Below are 17,999 nucleotides of genomic sequence, written 5' to 3'. Positions count from 1 at the left end.
GAGTCAGTGTCAGCTGGAGCTGGAGCAAGTACTTGAGAGGATCTCCAAAATGGCCTTCCAAGACAATCGTGGCCTTCTGGAGGACCTCTACTCTGTGCACATACCCAACTGTGACAAGAGGGGCCAGTATAACTTGAAACAGGTAAGAACAAATAATCAAACCATTTAGATTAGGCTCAAATCTGAGTGCATACTAATGTATAATAATTTTTAGTAATGGTCTACTAATAATGTATACTTTGTATTCTTAACTTGCCTTGGCATTTATGTATGCTTATGTTTACAACCACAGGCAGGGGATTTATTTTTTATTTGTTCAATTTACATGAGTTATTAAATATATTAATTAAAAAATAAATAGGAAAAAATGATTTTCTGATGTTTGTTGAGCAAAGGAACAGACCTCTTTGGCGGTTGGGGTGGGGGAATCCGGATATAACCTTGAGAGCAGCCAGACTCAAAAGGGAACCCATCCTCATTATTAATCATTTCACTTCTATAACAGTAAACTCAGGATCACCTGTATCACAGGAGTAGCATGTGTAGCTTGACATACAGAGAGAGAGGTGGGGAGAAATAACAGATTATTAGGTATGCTCTTGTACTGTAATGGTTTAAGATGATGTACATTAGGTATGCTCTTGTACTGTAATGGTTTGAAAAGATGTACATTGTGCACAGAGTGCTAGCCAGGACTTTGGCAAGACTAGCTATGACAGCATAACTAAAAGGGAGCGCCAGAAGTTAACACAGACATGAGGGTTCCCTGGGACATAAAGCAGCCAGCCACTCAACACTCAACAAACCTGAGTGAACACATGAGACTGGGGGGTGACAGCATCCAAACATCACAGTTTACCAAAACACTCTATGCCCATGAATCCTTCAGATCTGTAACTTTACCTCAGAAAAAATCTTATTAACAAAAAGCTTGACTAAACAAATAGGTTTTCAGCCTAGACATAAAGACAGAAACCATGTCTAAGTCCCAAATACTAATTGGAAGCTATTCCTCAATTGTGGGGCTTTGTAAGAGAAAGCTCTGCCCCCTGCTATAGTCTTCATTATTCCAACAAAGGTACCAACAAAGAGCCTGCACCTTTTGATCGAAGGAGGCATGTTGGATCATAAAAGACTAAATGTTTGCTCTTTATAAACCATTCAATGCTTTATAAGTCAATAGTAGTATTTTATAACCAATGCAAAATTTTACTGGGAGTCAGTGCAGTGTGGATAAGATAGGGGTAATGTGGTCATATTTTCTGGTTCTAGTAAGGACTCTGGCTGCTGCATTCTGGACTAAATGGAGCTTGTTAATGCACCTACTGGAGCATCTGGACAGCAAGGCATTACAGTAATCCAATGTAGAGGTAACAAAAGCAGAACTTGGGGGAGAACTCAGGGGAGCAGGACCTCTGCTGGGGGGGTGTAGTGTCTTGGGCTGATGTGACAATCACTTTATTAAAATATCAATGTCATTGTTGACCGTCTCATGTGTTTCAGTGTAAGATGTCAGTGAATGGACATCGGGGTGAGTGCTGGTGTGTGAATCCCAACTCAGGCAGGCACATCCAGACCTCCCCAGTGATGAGAGCTGACCCCAACTGCAGTCAGTACATCAATACCTTAGAGATGGAGACACCTTCAGCACCACAAAACTAAAAGCATCAAAGAGAATCCGTACCTGTAGAGTCAGTATTTTAACTTCCTAAACAATCTACCAGTAAACTTGTTTATGTATGTGTGTGTTCATGTTTTTCTAGAATTTTAATGGTATAAAACATAACTTGTAGAAGTGTCAGTGATTTTATTAGCGTGAGACCCAGCATTATTAGGGGGTTATGTAATGGGCGATATGTAATACAGAAAACTGGTTTTATAATCACAGGTTTTAGACATTGAATTCATCAGACAGAATACTTATGGGTAATTCTTTTCCACATACTTTATATGGACCAAGATGTGTTTAAAATATTTAGTTCCCTATTTTTGGTGCTATTTTTCAAAATTTTCACAAAAAATTGTAACCCATAACAGTGATTTTAGACCTATAGAAAAACATAATATTTACACTATATATCCAGAGAGCTGCACAGTATCCACAACATATTTATACTGTATCATATTGATTCCATTGTTACAGCCAGGTTCATAAATATTTGGACGTTGACAAAGTTATTGTTATTTTAGGTGTCTACATCAGTAAATTGGAGTTGAAAATAATATTATCAAAGTGAATATTATCAAAGTGCAGACTTTCAGCTTTAATTAGAGGGTGAACATCCAAATCAGGTGAATGCTCTCTGAATTTCTATATGTGGTCAAGTATTTGGCCAATTGGCTGTTCAGCTGTTCCCTATGGCCAAGTGTATGTTAGTTCCTTATTGTTTCACTTAAAGTGTAGAGTTGATGTCAAGTGTGGCATTTGTATTTGGAATCTGTTGTTGTTAACTCTCAATATGAAGCCCAAAGAGAGAGAGCAAAAACATTAGGTTTGGCCAAATTAATTACTTGGTACATTCTTAAAAAGAAAGAATGCGCAAGTGAGCTCAGGAACACAAAAAGGCCAAAAGACCACAGAAAACAGCTGAGGTGGATGAAAGAATTATTCTTTTCCTGGTGAAGAAAAAATGTTAATAGCATTTGTCCAGATCAAGAACATTCTACACAAGGTAGGAGTATCTGTGTCAAAGTCAACAATCAAGAGAAGCCTTTACCTGAGTAAATACTAGAACACCAGCCTATACACATATGAGACAAAGATCAACTTGTACCAGAATAATAGGAAGAGAAGAGTATGAACAAGGGAAGGATCTGCTCATGATCAAGCATGATCATACCATGAAGCATCAAGCATGAAGCATTCCACCTCAGCTAATGTATGGCTGCCAATGAAACTGGTTCCCTTGTTGTGTGATGTGACTGCTGACCCTTCAGAAAAAATTTGAAGGGTTTAGGGCTGTATTCTGCTCAGATTTGGCCAAATACTTGGGCAAAACCTCATAGCGCACATGAACAATGACGCGTACCATACTTCGAAAGCAACCCAAGACTTTTTTAAGGCAAAGAAGTATAATGCTCTACAATGGCCAAGTTAATCATCAGACCGGAATCCAATTAAGCATGCATTTCACTTGCTGAAGGCAAAACACCGCAAGAATGAGCAGGAATTGAAGACAGCTGCAGTAAAGGCCTGGCAGAGCATCATCTGGGAAGAAAGCCAGCATCTGTTGATATCTATGTGTTTCAGACTTCAAAAGGTACTTGACTTCAAAGGATTTGAATCCAAGTATTTAAAATGACAATTTAATATATGGTTATGTTCATTTGTCCAGTTTATTTTGGTCCCTTAAAAACAGGTGCGGGGTCAGGGGAGTCCACATATAAAAAGTGCTGTAGTTCCTACATTTTTCAGCTTATATGGATGTAAATATGCTCAAATTAAAGTCTGGAAGTCTGCATGCACTTTGAGGTCATATTGAATTAATCTATTCATTTTTTTAATTTCAACTCCACTATATTGTATACAGCTAAAATAACAATAGTTATTTTATGTAATGTATTTTATTTCAGTTAGAATATTTTGGTGGTGACATGAGAAAAGTGGTATCGAGATTATATATACATTTTAGACTAACCCCACTTTGGTCTGATGGTGGGTATTCTAAGATATTGGTATTGCCAAGGCCAAGATTATATCATCATATGATGTATTGTGCAGCCCAAAAATCAGGCATTTCAGTGCTTTTTGTTCTGTCAGGGGATCACAGGGAACTCACTAAAATAGTGCCTTACCAAATCAGATCATGCTCTCTGATTTTAATATTTACAGTAGTCTCCTTTCAGATCATTTGGGCCTCCATCTTCAAATCTGAGAACCACTATAAAAATATATAGAGTTGGACCATATGCAGATACACAGCAACAGTGTTGCAAACATGTTACCATGTAATTTGACCCATTTATATTACACATGTGTAGATCATAAATGATTCTAATGGTATAAAGGTCACTGAAGAAAAATAATCTTTACACTAGTTTTGACACCTAGTGGTCATATCCATGGAAAGAATATGTAATTACAACTTTGTGTAGTGATATATGAATAGTGTCTTCTGTAGTTCTTCTTCTTAAGAATATTTTACATATTCATTCTGTTTTCTGAATGTACAAGTAATACAACATGAATAATATTCAGTCTTTTAATTATTTCAAGGTCTCATGTGTAGTAGGACATTAAAACTGGTATTAATCTCTGATTTCTGGTTTAATTGTTACTCATGAATCACATCAGTTTTCAGGACAGCCAGTTACTGAGTCTGAAATATTTCTTGATGATAAAAGTGCCCCCCCTCCCATATCGCCATCAATTTGATTGTAGCCATGGAGATTTGAAAATTGTTTAATATGTGTTAATATGTACATCTCCGCGTTGATAGGGGGCAGTAGACCAAAATAAGAGCAGTTACTTTATTGAGATTGGGCCATAATCAACCAGTAATTTCTTTTCAAGTGACTGACGGTAGAAAGTTCCATAAATAATGGTATGGGATTTATGAATGGCTTGAATATAGTCCCACCATTGATCGGGCTTTTTGTTTCACGTGTCGCTCAATTGATGGCGATGAGTCTAAGACGGACACATTTCAAATGACTGGATTTACCAACTGGAAAAAAGCCACTGAAAAATGAACATCAGAAAAGCAGTGTGCACATTTCTGCTGGTTTAAAAATGAAAGGTAATCAAGAGACACTTTAAACGGGAAGCGTAGCCACACAAATCAGCAGTGAACACGTAAAGAGAGTGGATGAGAACAGAGAATATCTGAAAGAAATATGCGAGACTTTGCTCTTCTTTTGCCGATATTGCTCTTCGTGGTCACAATGAAACGGATGAATCAGAAAATCGGAGAAATTTCTTACAGTTGATGGATTTAAGGGCCACTGAAAACCAACTAATTAACCGGCTATTCAAAAATTGAGAGATCATTTAATTATGTTTATAACTAGCACCAGAATGAGTTGATCAATATAATGGCTAGTCAGGTTAAAAGTGACATCATAAAGAGTGCATGAAGCCGGAATTTTTGCCCTTATCACGGATGAAATGCAAGACATAAGTAGGCATTAGCAAGTTGCAGGGATTTTAAGATCTGTCGACAGAGACCTCGATGTCCATGAATCATTCATCAAATTTTATAGGACTGACAGAACAGATGGTGAATCTTTGGCCCTTCTTTTAAAGAATGTACTGACAAGCTTTACTCTTGATATCTGCAACTTGAGAGCGCAATGTTATGATGATGCAGTGAGTATGCGAGGAACCTACCGTGGTGTAGCTACATGCATTTTAAGAGAAAATCCTCTGGCGTCCATGGTTACTCGCATATCCTCAACCTCTGCATTGTGGATGTCTGTCGCAGCAATACAGCTGTGAGACACATGCTGACCAATGTTCGATCTCTCTATAACTTCATTGAGGGGTCAGTGAAACAACATGCAGTTTTTGAGTCTTTGCGAGAACGGAGCAGAGACTTTTCAGGTAAATCTACTACACTGAAATCTCTAAGCAACACAAGCTGGAGCTGCCATGCAGAGGCTCTCAAGGCCATACTTGATAACTTTGAGACTATCGTTGACACTCTTAGTGAAATTTCTGAAAACGATGTGCGAGTCGGTGGACAGGCAAGTAGTCTGCTGACATCTGTGACCGATTTTCACTTTTTATTCCCTTGCATTTTAATGCAACGAATTCGCATACAGTGCAATGTACTGTCCAAAGCGTTACAGTCATCCACCTTACATTATACCAGTGTAAAAAGCCTAGCACCACAATCTCTGCTCTTTTAGCAATGAGAACTGATCACCACTTTCAGCAGCTTTGGGAGTTCATAGTTGAGTTGTGCAATAAGAACAACTACCGCGGCCTACAATGTCCATGGAGGAGAACCACCAATGCAATGGTACCTGGACCGAATTCAGCCTCAGCTCAGGACTATTACAAGGAATTGCATTTCAGCATACTGAACAACACTATTAAAGAAATCTGTGAGCAATTTCAGGAAAATGACATTAACACTTTGACTGCACTTAATCACATCCTCAGCTCTAATACGGACACCGAAGAGGACCTGACATTTATTTGTCGTCACTATGGATTTCCAGAAGAGGAGACGAATTGTCACTTTTCAACACTGTCAACTGGAGAAGCGAGTTTTGAAAAACGACTGTCACTGTTCAGAGTCAAAGCTAGTCCACAGTCTTGTAAACACTGGCAACCTCTTGAAGTTATTCTTGACTGTGCCGATGAACAATGCATCGTGTGAAAATTTTGTCTTGCTTCCGTCGACTGAAAACATACATGAGAAACACCATGAGACAGGAGAGACTGTCGGACATTGCAGTACCGCACATTGAATGGGCCATTCATGTGGATTTGGATAAAACAGTTAATCGCTTTGATGTCATGCCTGGTGGATGCCATTTAGCTCTTCACTACGGTATGCCGTTGTTTTGATACTTAAACTTGTTTGCTTAAAATTTCTGCGAATATTTTGCTGAGGCAGATACTTAATTTTTCCTTGCCTCCCCAACTCGAGAGTCAAATGTCGCCCACATATATATGTATATATGCTTATGTTGCAGTATTGGATTGAACACACTACTGCATTACTGTATCGATATAGCACATACAATGAAGTAAAAGCAGTTCAGTTGAGCCACATGCAGTCTCGTCATTATAAACATTAAATGGTGTCAGAAGGGACAAAATATGATCATTTATGGAGCAGTTGAAACCCCTCGGGAGCTCTGAGCCTAGAAGGAAATGTAGCTGAGAACTGGAGAGGTTGGATCCAAAGATTTGAGTTGTATCTTATTACAAGCAGAGTCTCTGAGAAATCTGAGAAAATAAAGTGTGTCACTTTTCTACATGTAGCAGGAGACGATGCCATCAAGGTATTCAACACGTTTGCATTTGATGACGATGTTGATGATTTTGACATATTGAAAGAGCTGTTTGCAAAATACAGTGAACCATTAAAGAATCTGACATCTGAGACAAGATCACAAGGCCAAACTGAGTCTATTGATACTTGTGATGAATTTAAAGGACAAAGCTAAGGATTGTGAGTTCAGAGAACTGATGGGAGTCATTGCTAACATACCGAATTGTATGCGGTATTACAAATGATCAGCTTAGAGGCAGACTGTTACAAGAATCTGACCTAACGCTACAGAGAGCAGTGGACATTTGCTGAGTCACTGAAGTGAGTCATAACCAATTGAAACACTGCAAGAAGAAACAGAAGTGCCCTTGCATAAAATTCACAAGCAAAAATATGTAAAAAATAAAAATAAAAAAGGAAAAAGAATGTTTTCAGCAAAATACTGTGACCCACGAAAGAATGCTGTGCAAAATACTGTGAACCATGACAGGCCATTAGCAGAATGTACAAGATGTGGATATAAACACGGACCCCAAAAATGCCCTGCATAGGGACAAATAAGTTAAGTCTGTCACAAAAAGTACAGTTTTGCAAAAAAATAATAATAAATTGAGTCGCAAACACATAAAATACATGGAATTGATCACACAGGATTAAGTGGTGAGGAAATGTTCCTTGGAACAATTGAGATGAAAGCGACTGTGCTGTACGAAATTGATGAAAAGAAAGAACTGCAAACATGACAGGAACCTTGGATTGTAACTCTCAAGGTAAACAACCTTGAGATTGTCATGTCTCTAAGAGATCTGGATGCTTTGAAGCTTGACAGAAATTAAATGTGTAAGTCCCGCTGAAAACTAGTGACGTATTTAGGCCACAAGATGTAGCCATTGGGTCAGCAATGCCTTGAATGCCAATTCAAAGACAAGTATTACACTCTGGAATTTCAAGTCATAGAGCAAAATGCATTTGCAATTCTGGGCAGAGAATCGTGAATAATCCTCCCAGGAAAGTGCCAGTGGCCCTGAAAAAAGGACATTGAAAAAGAACTGAAATGAATGGAAAAATTGGGTGTAGTCAAAATACAAACCAAGCGCACAGAATGGGTAAATAGCATGGTGATAATTGTACAACCCCAAAAGAAGATTAGGATCTGCATACTGTAGACCCTCAAGATCTAAACAAAGCAATAAGAAGGGAACACTATCCTCTCAGATCAATTGAGGAAGTTGTTGCTTGTAGACAGTATCAAAGTGTTAACCCCTCTTAACAAGTCATTGCCTGCCAAGCAGAATGCTCTTCCCAGAATTCCATTGACACTAGACGTGATGTTGCTGGTTCAGATGTAACTTCCTCTGGCCAGAGCACTTTGGTCCTTCAAAGATACAGAAAGAAACAAAATCTGCTGCCCTTACCTCAGATAGCAACCCTGATTCCACATTGTGAAAAAAGACCTCAAAGCTTCTGATGAACTAAACCCACCTGAGGTGCAACGTACAATTGTCGAACACATAATCAAAAATTATGCTTCTGCAGTACAAGCTCATTCAAACTGACTGTGCTCTTTCTCATGGCAGATCCCAAAACCCCTGGTGAAGCCGGTGCCTCATGATGATTCCTTCCCTCCAGATGTTCAGAGGAGGAAAGTTCTTGAAAGCCTCTTGCCACCATCCTCAGATGTGGTTAAGCAACTTGGCTCTAATGCCACTTCACGAAATTATGTTAAGCTCTTGACTTAACATGGAGTATGGTGGAGGATGGTGATGAGATCTTTGTTTGTTTTCTGAACACCCACCAACATGCAGGCAAAAAAGCTTCTGACTATTTGCAAAGACTGCAAACGATCCTTAAAGCTGCTGTCAGGCGGGATGGAGTGAAATATTTTTCTGCGAACCTGTTGAAACAGTTTCAGTGTGTGTGCTGGAACCAATCTTTGATACTGACACTACAGCTTGAATCAAAAGCAAAGACCTCACTTGACTTTGCTGAGCTGTTATCCCTGCTCAAAACCGAGGAAAGCAGGTGGGCCAATAAACTTGATAGAAAGCAACATCACATAGGCAGCCCAAAGCAGAAAGTTTCAAGTCACACTCGTGTTATCACTGATGTTTCTGCCTATACTGACCCCAGGGTGCTAAAAGCTTGCCTATCTGAAACTGAGGCATTACGAAAACAAGTGGCCGATCTGAAAATGCAATTAGTGTCTTCTAAGCCAAGAAAGGGGAATCACATGAGTCCAAGTTGGCAGCAAGCCCACCTGATGTGCCTGTTAGAGCAGAGTGTGCAGTCAATCACACGTAAAACTCTGAAAACTGTGGTTCTGCTTCCAATGTGGAGAAGATGGTCACATCGCTAGACTATGTGCAGGTTCAATTAATAAAGCTCTAGTGGATCAAAAATATAAGGAGCTCAAAGCCAAACAAGAAAAATGGACAATGAAAAATGGAGTGCCTTTAAACTGGGTTGGGGTTCGGTAGTGGGACATACTGGGGCCCTTTGTAAATAAGAAAAGTCTCAACTTGCCAAAAATGGGAAAGGCAGCCAATCAAGCCCATTCTATTGATTCTGTTAATTGTGGTCAAACAGTTTCTGGTATTATAAGGTAAAAATGTACTGCTGAGATTATCCTTGAAGGAAACTCCTGTATTTCCGTTCTTGATTCAGGGTCACAAGTGACAAAAGTGTCAAAGTCTGTCTATGACACTTACCTGTTCTCTCACCCAATCCTTCCCCTGGGAAATCTTATTGAAGTTGAGGGAGCTGGGGGAAGATGGTGTCGTATCTAGGTGATATAGAATTGGGCATACATTTCCCTAAAGAAATTGCTGGAAAAGCTGACACTGTTACTACATTAGCGTTAGTGGGCCCTGATTTCAAATTCAATCTAAAAGTAAACCATTTGTCACGTTTCCAGGTAGATTCGGAAGCAATCGCAGATATACAACATTGTATTAAACAAATAAACAACAAAACAAAGACACTAAGATAACTTGGCAAAATACTGTGGCAAGAAACAAAACACAAGGGCACACGGTGGCTTAGCACGCGGAAGAAGATGGATGGATGGAAGAATGGATAGTCTAAGACAAACGTAAGACAGAGAAGTAGTGTAAACAATGGCGATATATATAAGTGTGCTCATTAACAGGAATGTGATTCAGGTGCAGGTGGTCATGTGACATGTTATAGTACAGTGATGGGCTGATGGGAACTGAAGTCCAGAGTTACCTTGATATATGACACCATTCTTAGTTTTTGTTATACGTACATATACACACATACATACATACATACATACATGGTGTAGAAAAGAAAAACAAAATTAAAGAGTACAATCACCTAAACAACCCCCATCACGGCTAACCAATATCTATATCCGGTTATGTATATATTGTAAAATCCAACAACAAACACAAAAATTCAAGTGGGAAGTGTCTGTAACTCCATAAAATATTAAATAAAGGGTTGCCATTTATTTTAAAAAATTAAATAAAACAACTTGTAAGTACATCCCCTCATCGTATATTTTACTTTCTCGAGTTTTAAAAAAAAAAAAAAAAAAAATCATATCCTTAAGCCACTGGAAGATGGATGGATATTTAGTAGACTTCCAATGCAACTGTAGGTAACGCCTTGCTATTAGGAATGTGAAAGCGATAATATCTTTATGTACAGAGCTTAATGGAATCCCAAATATAGCAATCAATAACCAAGGTTTTAAATCTACTCTGAGAATAGTGGACGATAGTAAAGAAACCAGTCCAAAAACCATAGAGATAAGGACCAAAGAAAAACATATGACCAAGATGACAGGGAGAGCCATGGCATTTATCACACTTGTCCTCTACTTCTGGATATATTACAGAAAGTCTCGACTTAGACAAATGGACCCTATGTAAAACTTTGAACTGGATGAGCCCAAGACGAGCACAAGAAGTGGTAGACTGTATCCTACCTATAGCACGTTCCCAATACTCTTCACTTATTTGTACCCCTTTCCCATTTCCATTTCCCATGCATTCTTAATTTTGGTACTCGACTGACTACCTAAAGCCAGAATAAAATCATATATTTTAGAAATCATTCCTCTCTGAAGTGGATTGTTTGACAACAAGCTTTCAAAAAGGCTGTTCAGGAGGTGCAGAGGGGAAATTAGGAAAACATCTAGAAACAAAATTTCGAATTTGAAAATAACGAAATAGATGTGTCACAGGGAGGTCATAAGTAGATGACAAATTGGCAAAGCTATCAAAGACACCATCGGCATATAGATTTTTTAATTGTTTAATGCCCTTGTCATACCACACTGAAAATGTAGAGTCCATACACGATGGAGGAAATAAGTGACTGTTGCTTAAAGGACCCAAAAAGGATGCACTTACAAATTTAAAGCGCTGTCTAAATTGATACCAAATCTTAAGGACAACGTGATAATCAGTATATATAGAGAGTTTTGTAGGTAGTGAGGAATAACGTAAAGCAGGTATAGAGGATTCCCTACAAGTGATAGTTCCAATTTACACCAAGAAGATCCAGGAGATTTAACCCAGTAGCAAAGTTTATGGATGTGCGCAACCCAATAATAGAATTGAAAATGCAAGTCCTCCACTCTACAATACTACTCTGCTAGTCTACATCTCTGCAATAAAGTTTAACGAACCCTTGGTGGCTTCCCACCCCAAATAAAAGAACAAATTATTTTATCCAATGAATTGAAAAATTGTTTTGGCAGAAAAAGAGGAACTAGCTGAAATAAGAAAAGAAACTCCGGTAATATATTAATTTTGACAACATTGATCCAGCCAATTAGAGAAAGGGGGGGGTTACCCCAATTTTGAATGTTGGATTTAACCTTTGAGATAAGTGGAGAGAAAGTAGCTGATACAAGATTAGATATCACGTAGATATCAGATATCAACATATCACGTTGATACCTAGGTATTTAAACCCTGAATAACTAAATTGAAAAGGTAGATCTGACTGTTGGAGAGAAAATGCTGCAGTATTGACAGGAAACCAGTCGCTTTTGTACCAAATTTAATTTATAACCCGAGACAAAACCGAAGGTTTCCAGAACACCTAAGACAGCAGGAATAGAGGCAATAGGATCGGTTACATACAATAACAAAGCATATAGCAAAAATTTGTATTCTACACCGTATCGGACTATTCCTTTAAATAAGTGGGAAGTTCTTAATACTGTAGACAGAGGCTCGATAGCGACAGCAAAAAGCAGAGGGGATAACGGAAAACCTTGGCGACACCCTCGTCCGAGAGCAAAATAATCAGAATAAATATCATTCGTATGAACCCTGGCTTTAGAGGATGAGTAAAGGAGGTGAATCCAAGAAATAAATTTATCCCCAAATCCGAATTTCCTCAAAACTGCAAACAAATACTCAAGCCTGTCAAATGCTTTTTCAGCATCTAAAGAAATTACAATCTCAAGAAGCTCAGCCGAATGCTTTGAATAAATTATATTAAAAAGTGTACGGGTATTGAAAAACAACTGACGTCCCTTTAAAAAACCGTTTTGCTCTTCAGATATGATATAAGTGAGCACGTTCTCTAAACGAGATGCAATTACTTTCGCCAACACCTTTACATCTGCATTGAGCAGAGACAGCGGTCTATAAGAACCACAGGAGGTTGGATCCTTACCCTCCTTAAGAAGGAGAGCTATAGTGGCTTGTGTCAGAGTTGGCGGCAAAGACCCACATTTCAAGGATTCGTTGAACACGGATAAAAGCAATGGTGTTAAATTCCCAATAAACGTTTTAAAAAATTTAATTGGAAAGCCGTCCGCCCCAGAGGCTGTTAGATTGCATAGTTTTCATTGAATTTAGAATTTCTTCAACCGAGAGTGTGGAGTCCAGTTGCTTGGCAGTATTAGAATCAATAACAGGGTTACAAAGGTTTTGAAGAAATGCATTCACTTTAGTATTGTCAGCAGGAAATTCAGATTTATAAAGTGAAAAGTAAAATGATTTAAAAGTAGCATTAATTTCCATGGGATCTGTAGTGACAATATTATAAGTGTATTAAATACTAGGTATGAGACGGGAAGTGGCCTGTCGCCGTAGCTGATGTGCCAGTAAACGACTAGGTTTGTCACCATGTTCATAGTATGAACCACGAATATGTACAACAAGCGCTCTGCCTCTTTAGTCGAAATAAGATTCAATTCTGCTGGTAAGTCGAGACGCTGTTTAAGAAGTTCTGGAGAAGGGTTCAATGCACATCTTTGATCGAGGTTACTGATCGCAGATGTGAGTTCATTAAGTCTAGCCGTGCGCCTTTTATTAGAGAAAGTGGAGTAAGAAATAATCTGCCCTCTGATATAGGATTTAAGTGTCTCCCATAACAATGAATAAGAGGTGTCATTCTGATTGAAGAAAAGAAAGTCATCAATAGAAGTTGAAATGAACTCACAGAATTCAATGTCAGCCAAAATAAGAGAGTTAAATCTCCAAAGTGGCGGGCTATGTTTATAAACAGAATGTTGAATATCTAATTGTAGAGGCGCATGGTCAGAAATTTCAATACCCAAATAGTCAGAAGAAACTACACAAGAATTAAGAGTGCTGTCTATAAAAAAAATAATCAATCCTCGAATAGGAATGATGCACCTGGGAGAAGAAAGAAAACTTTTTATCAACGAGACCGTTCTGACGCATAAAATCGGAAAATGTTTTAGACATACCAGATTGATTCAGAGAACGGGGATTAGACCGATCCAAGTTTGGGTCAAAAACACAGTTTAAATCCCCTCTGAAAATCAAGAGGTGAGTATTTAAAAACAGGAGGTTGCTCAACAATCTATTAGCAAATTCCACATAATCAAAGTTCGGAGTATATACATTTACCGACAAAACCTGTCTTTGCATTAAGGTACCAACAACTATAATATATCTACCATTCACATCAGCAGTAACGTTAGTGGACAGAAACTGTGACTTTTTGCCAATTAAAATAGCGACCCCTCCTGCCTTCGAATTAAAGTTCAAGTGGAGGACTTGACTCACCCAAGGGCAGTGTAACCTATGATGATCTTTAATACGTAGGTGAGTCTCGTTCAAAAATTCTATATCAGAGTTTAAACTTTTCAAATGTGTAAAAACCTTAGATCACTTGACAGGATTACCCATACCTCTGATGTTCCAACTAATAAATCTTAGAGGTGTGCCTGTCCCAGCTGTGCTGGGATCCATATTACTATTAACCATTTAAATAAAGTAAACCACAGTTATACAAATAGCCAATTAGAGCTGAAGTGGGACCCCCTCCCCCCAACAAACACCTAAACACACACACTCCCCCAAAGTCTCCATATAAAAAAAGAACAAAGGAGACAGCAGTGTTTCCCACAGTAACCAAAAGTTAATGCCACGAAGTTGACACCTAACCTCGTTAAACGCAGCCCGATCCCGGACTATCTTGGCTGTGTGGTTTGGGAAGACTGAAATGGTCAAATCTCTCACTCTAATCCATTGGAGCTGTCTCGCGTGGGGTAAAATGTCAACACAATCACCGTGATAGTGGAATCTGCACACAATAACTCGTGGTCATTCACCAGGCTTGGGCTTAGACTGAAGGGTCCAGTGGGACCGGTCCAAAACCGGCTCCTGCTCCAGATCAAACGCTTCCTTCAGCAAGGCCGCTACAGCAGCAGTTGTACAGGTGTCAGGCCCCTCTGGAACTTGCACTATCCTAATGTTATTACGCCGTGACCTAGATTTCAAGTCCTCACATTTATTCTCCAACTTGGTTATGGTAGCAGTGAGAGACTCGATAGTAGTGTTCATCTGAGCTAGGTCATCGGTACAACCGGAGAGAACATGCTCCATTTCCCCAACAGTACCTTTCAGTGTTGATATGGTAGCATCGGTAGCAACTTTATAACTAACCAGCTGTGTCCTCACGGCTTGCAGGTGAAGCTTGATAGTAAACAGAGCATCCCCGAGCGGCAAGGCGGATTCAGGGGAAGAAGGCAATGCGCTTGCGGCTGTGGTCGCAGCGTGTACCCTAGGCCTCAGTTGTGTCTGAATAGTACTACCAGCTTTCATGTTTTTTCCAGCCATTTTAACGTATTTCAAAGTTAAATGTGCAAACAAAAAAACAGAGTAGAGTAAGTCAAAATCTATTGTATGACCGAAAATTAATTACAATTTTAATCGAAATCCGCAGGAGCCTCCAACTTCGCATCCTGCTCCATTGGCAACTCAGCAGCGCCCCCCGATATTATCTTTCTAAAATTCATACACTAGATGGTAGAGTACAAAGTGCATAGTGTAAGAGTATAGTACGTCATTTGGGACACAACTTATTTAGTCTCCAATGCGTGTTTTGGGAAGAGAAGTAACAGTGAGTAAATGTGCCCCTTGCCACGCGCAGACCAACTAATCGACAATGAGATTCGTTGACAACGATTTTTATAATAGATTATTATCGATTTAATCGATTAGTTGTTGCAGCTCTAAAAATCACCTTTGATTTCAGTGATTCACCTCTCTCTGAAGAGTGGAGGAACAGAGTTTCAAAAGCACATAACTCCATTCCGGAAGTTTTTGCTATGGGAGATCTTGATTATGGACATACCACTGTGGTTAAACACCAAATCCGTCTTTCTGACCCAACCCCTTTTAAGCAGAGGGTAAGGCCTATTCATCCTTCAGATTATGAGGCTGTCACACTTCATCTCCAGTAACTTAAAGAATGCACACATCATCTGCGAGGCGCTTGGCATCCCCTATAGTAGTCGTAAAGAAGAAAAATAGTTCCATTCGACTGTGTGTATTATCGAGAATTGAATAATCAAACTATAAAGGACGTATATGCACTGCTCAATATTGAAGAAACATTTTTTACCTTACTTGGATCTAAATGGTTTTCCATTATGAACTTTAAATCAGGGTAATACCAGGTTGAGGTTGAGGAAGAAGAAACATCAGACATATGCGTTCATATCACCCATGGGATTCTAGGAGTATAATTGAATGGCACAGGGAGTGACAAATGTGCCAAGCACTTTCCAGCACATGATGGAAATCTAATAATTTTCTCTAATAGTCTGGAGGAACACAAAGAACATCTGAAGAAAGTTTTGACCAGACTGAAAGAATTTGGCTTAAAGTTGTCACCAGGCAAATGTCTATTCTTTATGAAATCAGTTAAGTACTTGGGCATATATCCTCTGAAAGCAGAGTAGAGACTGACCCAGATAATATTTTGGCGCTTACTACTTGGCCAAAACCCTTGAATATCATAACATGTACAACATAATAAAAATGAACAGTATTTGACAGTAATTATTATGTTTATGTTTATGATTGACATATAATAGCTTATGCCTGTTAATGAGGTCTAAAATGTTACTACAGTTGATATTGGCAACAGTGAAGCATCTATCTCAGTGACCTCATTTACATGGACAGCAGTAATCTAATTATTGGCCTTATTCTGAATAAGACAATATTGCGATTAAGGTGTTTACATAAGTTGATTTTAGAATATTCCTTTCATGTTCCCGTTTTACACGTTATAGAACATAGATCGATTAATGGCACACGTCATTGCGTCCCCATGCCACGCCGTCCGACGTTCTCTCCAGAAATTCACGTATCAACATACAGTTCGTCTTCATTATGGTACTATATAGTTTTTGATGTTTCATTTTTAATTTTATGAAAGCTTCAAGTGCAGTTAATTATTAGTCATGCTGTACGTGCAAATAGATGACTGCTTGAAGCCGTGGGCTACATCCGAAACCACATACTTACCTACTATATAGTAGCTGAGATACATGTATTTTGCCTACTATATACTGTAGTAGGTAAGTATGCAGTTTTGGACGCAGCCATGCTCTCTTGTTTGCCGTCAAACGGTTGAGCACTACCGTGTGTTTATGTGTCCTGTCGCAAAATGGGGTGAAAACTCTCACACAACGTTAATAATGTGATTAAGGTGTGTACATGTCTATAATGCACTTCAATAATGCGACTAAAATAGGAATACTTCACATGTCTTAATTTGATTTGTGTTTACTTCAAGTATGACTTTAGTCAAGATAATCAACAATTGCTATTTACCTGGTAGTTTCTTAATCAGAGTATTGTCTTAATCAGGTTAATATCGGATTATTGTTGTCCATGTAAACGCACTGAGTGATATCTATCTGATGTTGTTTTAGGTCATATTTATGCAGAAATATAGAACATTTTAAAGGGTTCTCAAACTTTCAAGCACCACTGTAAATGTAAACACTAAAACAGTAAAATACTTACAGTAAAGTGTAGTAACTATTTAAATATAGATAGTAAGTATAGAATTGATGTGTAATCCACTGCATGTATTTGATTTTCCATGAGCGAGCTAATGGGTGTTTGACCATACCAAATTTCCTAGCACACCTAATTAATGAATTTTGCATGTTTCTGAATACATTTCATGGGCAAGCAGAGTGTTGAACACCTGGAACTAATGCTTACTTAATTTTAAGTCTAATAATCATTTTATTACTATTGTGTAGAAATAAGTCACCATGGCAGCAAAGTACATGCTGATGTAATCTCAAACTTGATAATGCAGGTCACACAGACAACAAATATCCACGTTTTTCTTGTTACAATCAAGTAGATAATTAATGCTTTTTATTACAAAAAGGAGACAAAAAATAACACAAACTATGCAGTGAATAAATAGCACACACTGATATTCTGATATGAAGAAATTTGCTCATTTATCACTTTCTTATGAACCTAGAATTATTTTCAAATTGAAGAAAATCATATCAAAGTTTCTTAAAACTGTTTTTTTTTTTTTTTTTTTTTTTTTTTAACAGACATAGAATTGATCCATTTGGTGATAAAATGTTACACAATATATTTATAATTTAGTCTAATATAATTTGGCCTGCCACTAGCACTGCCAAGCTATCACTGTTGGGCCCTTGGGCAAGGCCCATTTATACAACTGAGCCCAATTGCTCAGTTGTATAAATGTAAGTCACTCTTATACTGAGGAATGGGCTATAATTCCTCCAAGCCGATGTGC

The 17,999-nt window shown here is 38.4% G+C and overlaps 1 protein-coding gene across 4 annotated transcripts in view; it reads left to right on the top strand.

Annotated features, from left to right (window-relative positions):
- The window catches only part of igfbp2a (insulin-like growth factor binding protein 2a), an 84,910-nt gene that overhangs the window by 46,321 nt on the left and 20,590 nt on the right, over positions 1 to 17,999 (top strand). Inside the window, exons 3-5 of one of the 4 annotated variants that reach the window (XR_001814271.3) lie at positions 2 to 142; positions 1,273 to 1,370; positions 1,504 to 1,630. Coding sequence is in view for 2 of the 4 variants with exons in the window: in XM_053684164.1 (XP_053540139.1) it covers positions 2 to 142; positions 1,504 to 1,662 (300 nt within the window). In the remaining 2 variants the exon portion in view is untranslated. Of the gene's footprint in view, position 1; positions 143 to 1,272; positions 1,371 to 1,503; positions 4,260 to 8,524; positions 16,722 to 17,999 lie in introns of those variants that run through there. The other 3 variants (XM_053684164.1, XR_008397278.1, XM_017482396.3) reach the window with 3 other exon arrangements.

This window comes from Ictalurus punctatus, chromosome 12 (assembly GCF_001660625.3).
Source record: "Ictalurus punctatus breed USDA103 chromosome 12, Coco_2.0, whole genome shotgun sequence".
Taxonomy (NCBI): Eukaryota; Metazoa; Chordata; class Actinopteri; order Siluriformes; family Ictaluridae; genus Ictalurus; species Ictalurus punctatus.
This window is presented reverse-complemented; position numbering and strand designations above follow the sequence as displayed.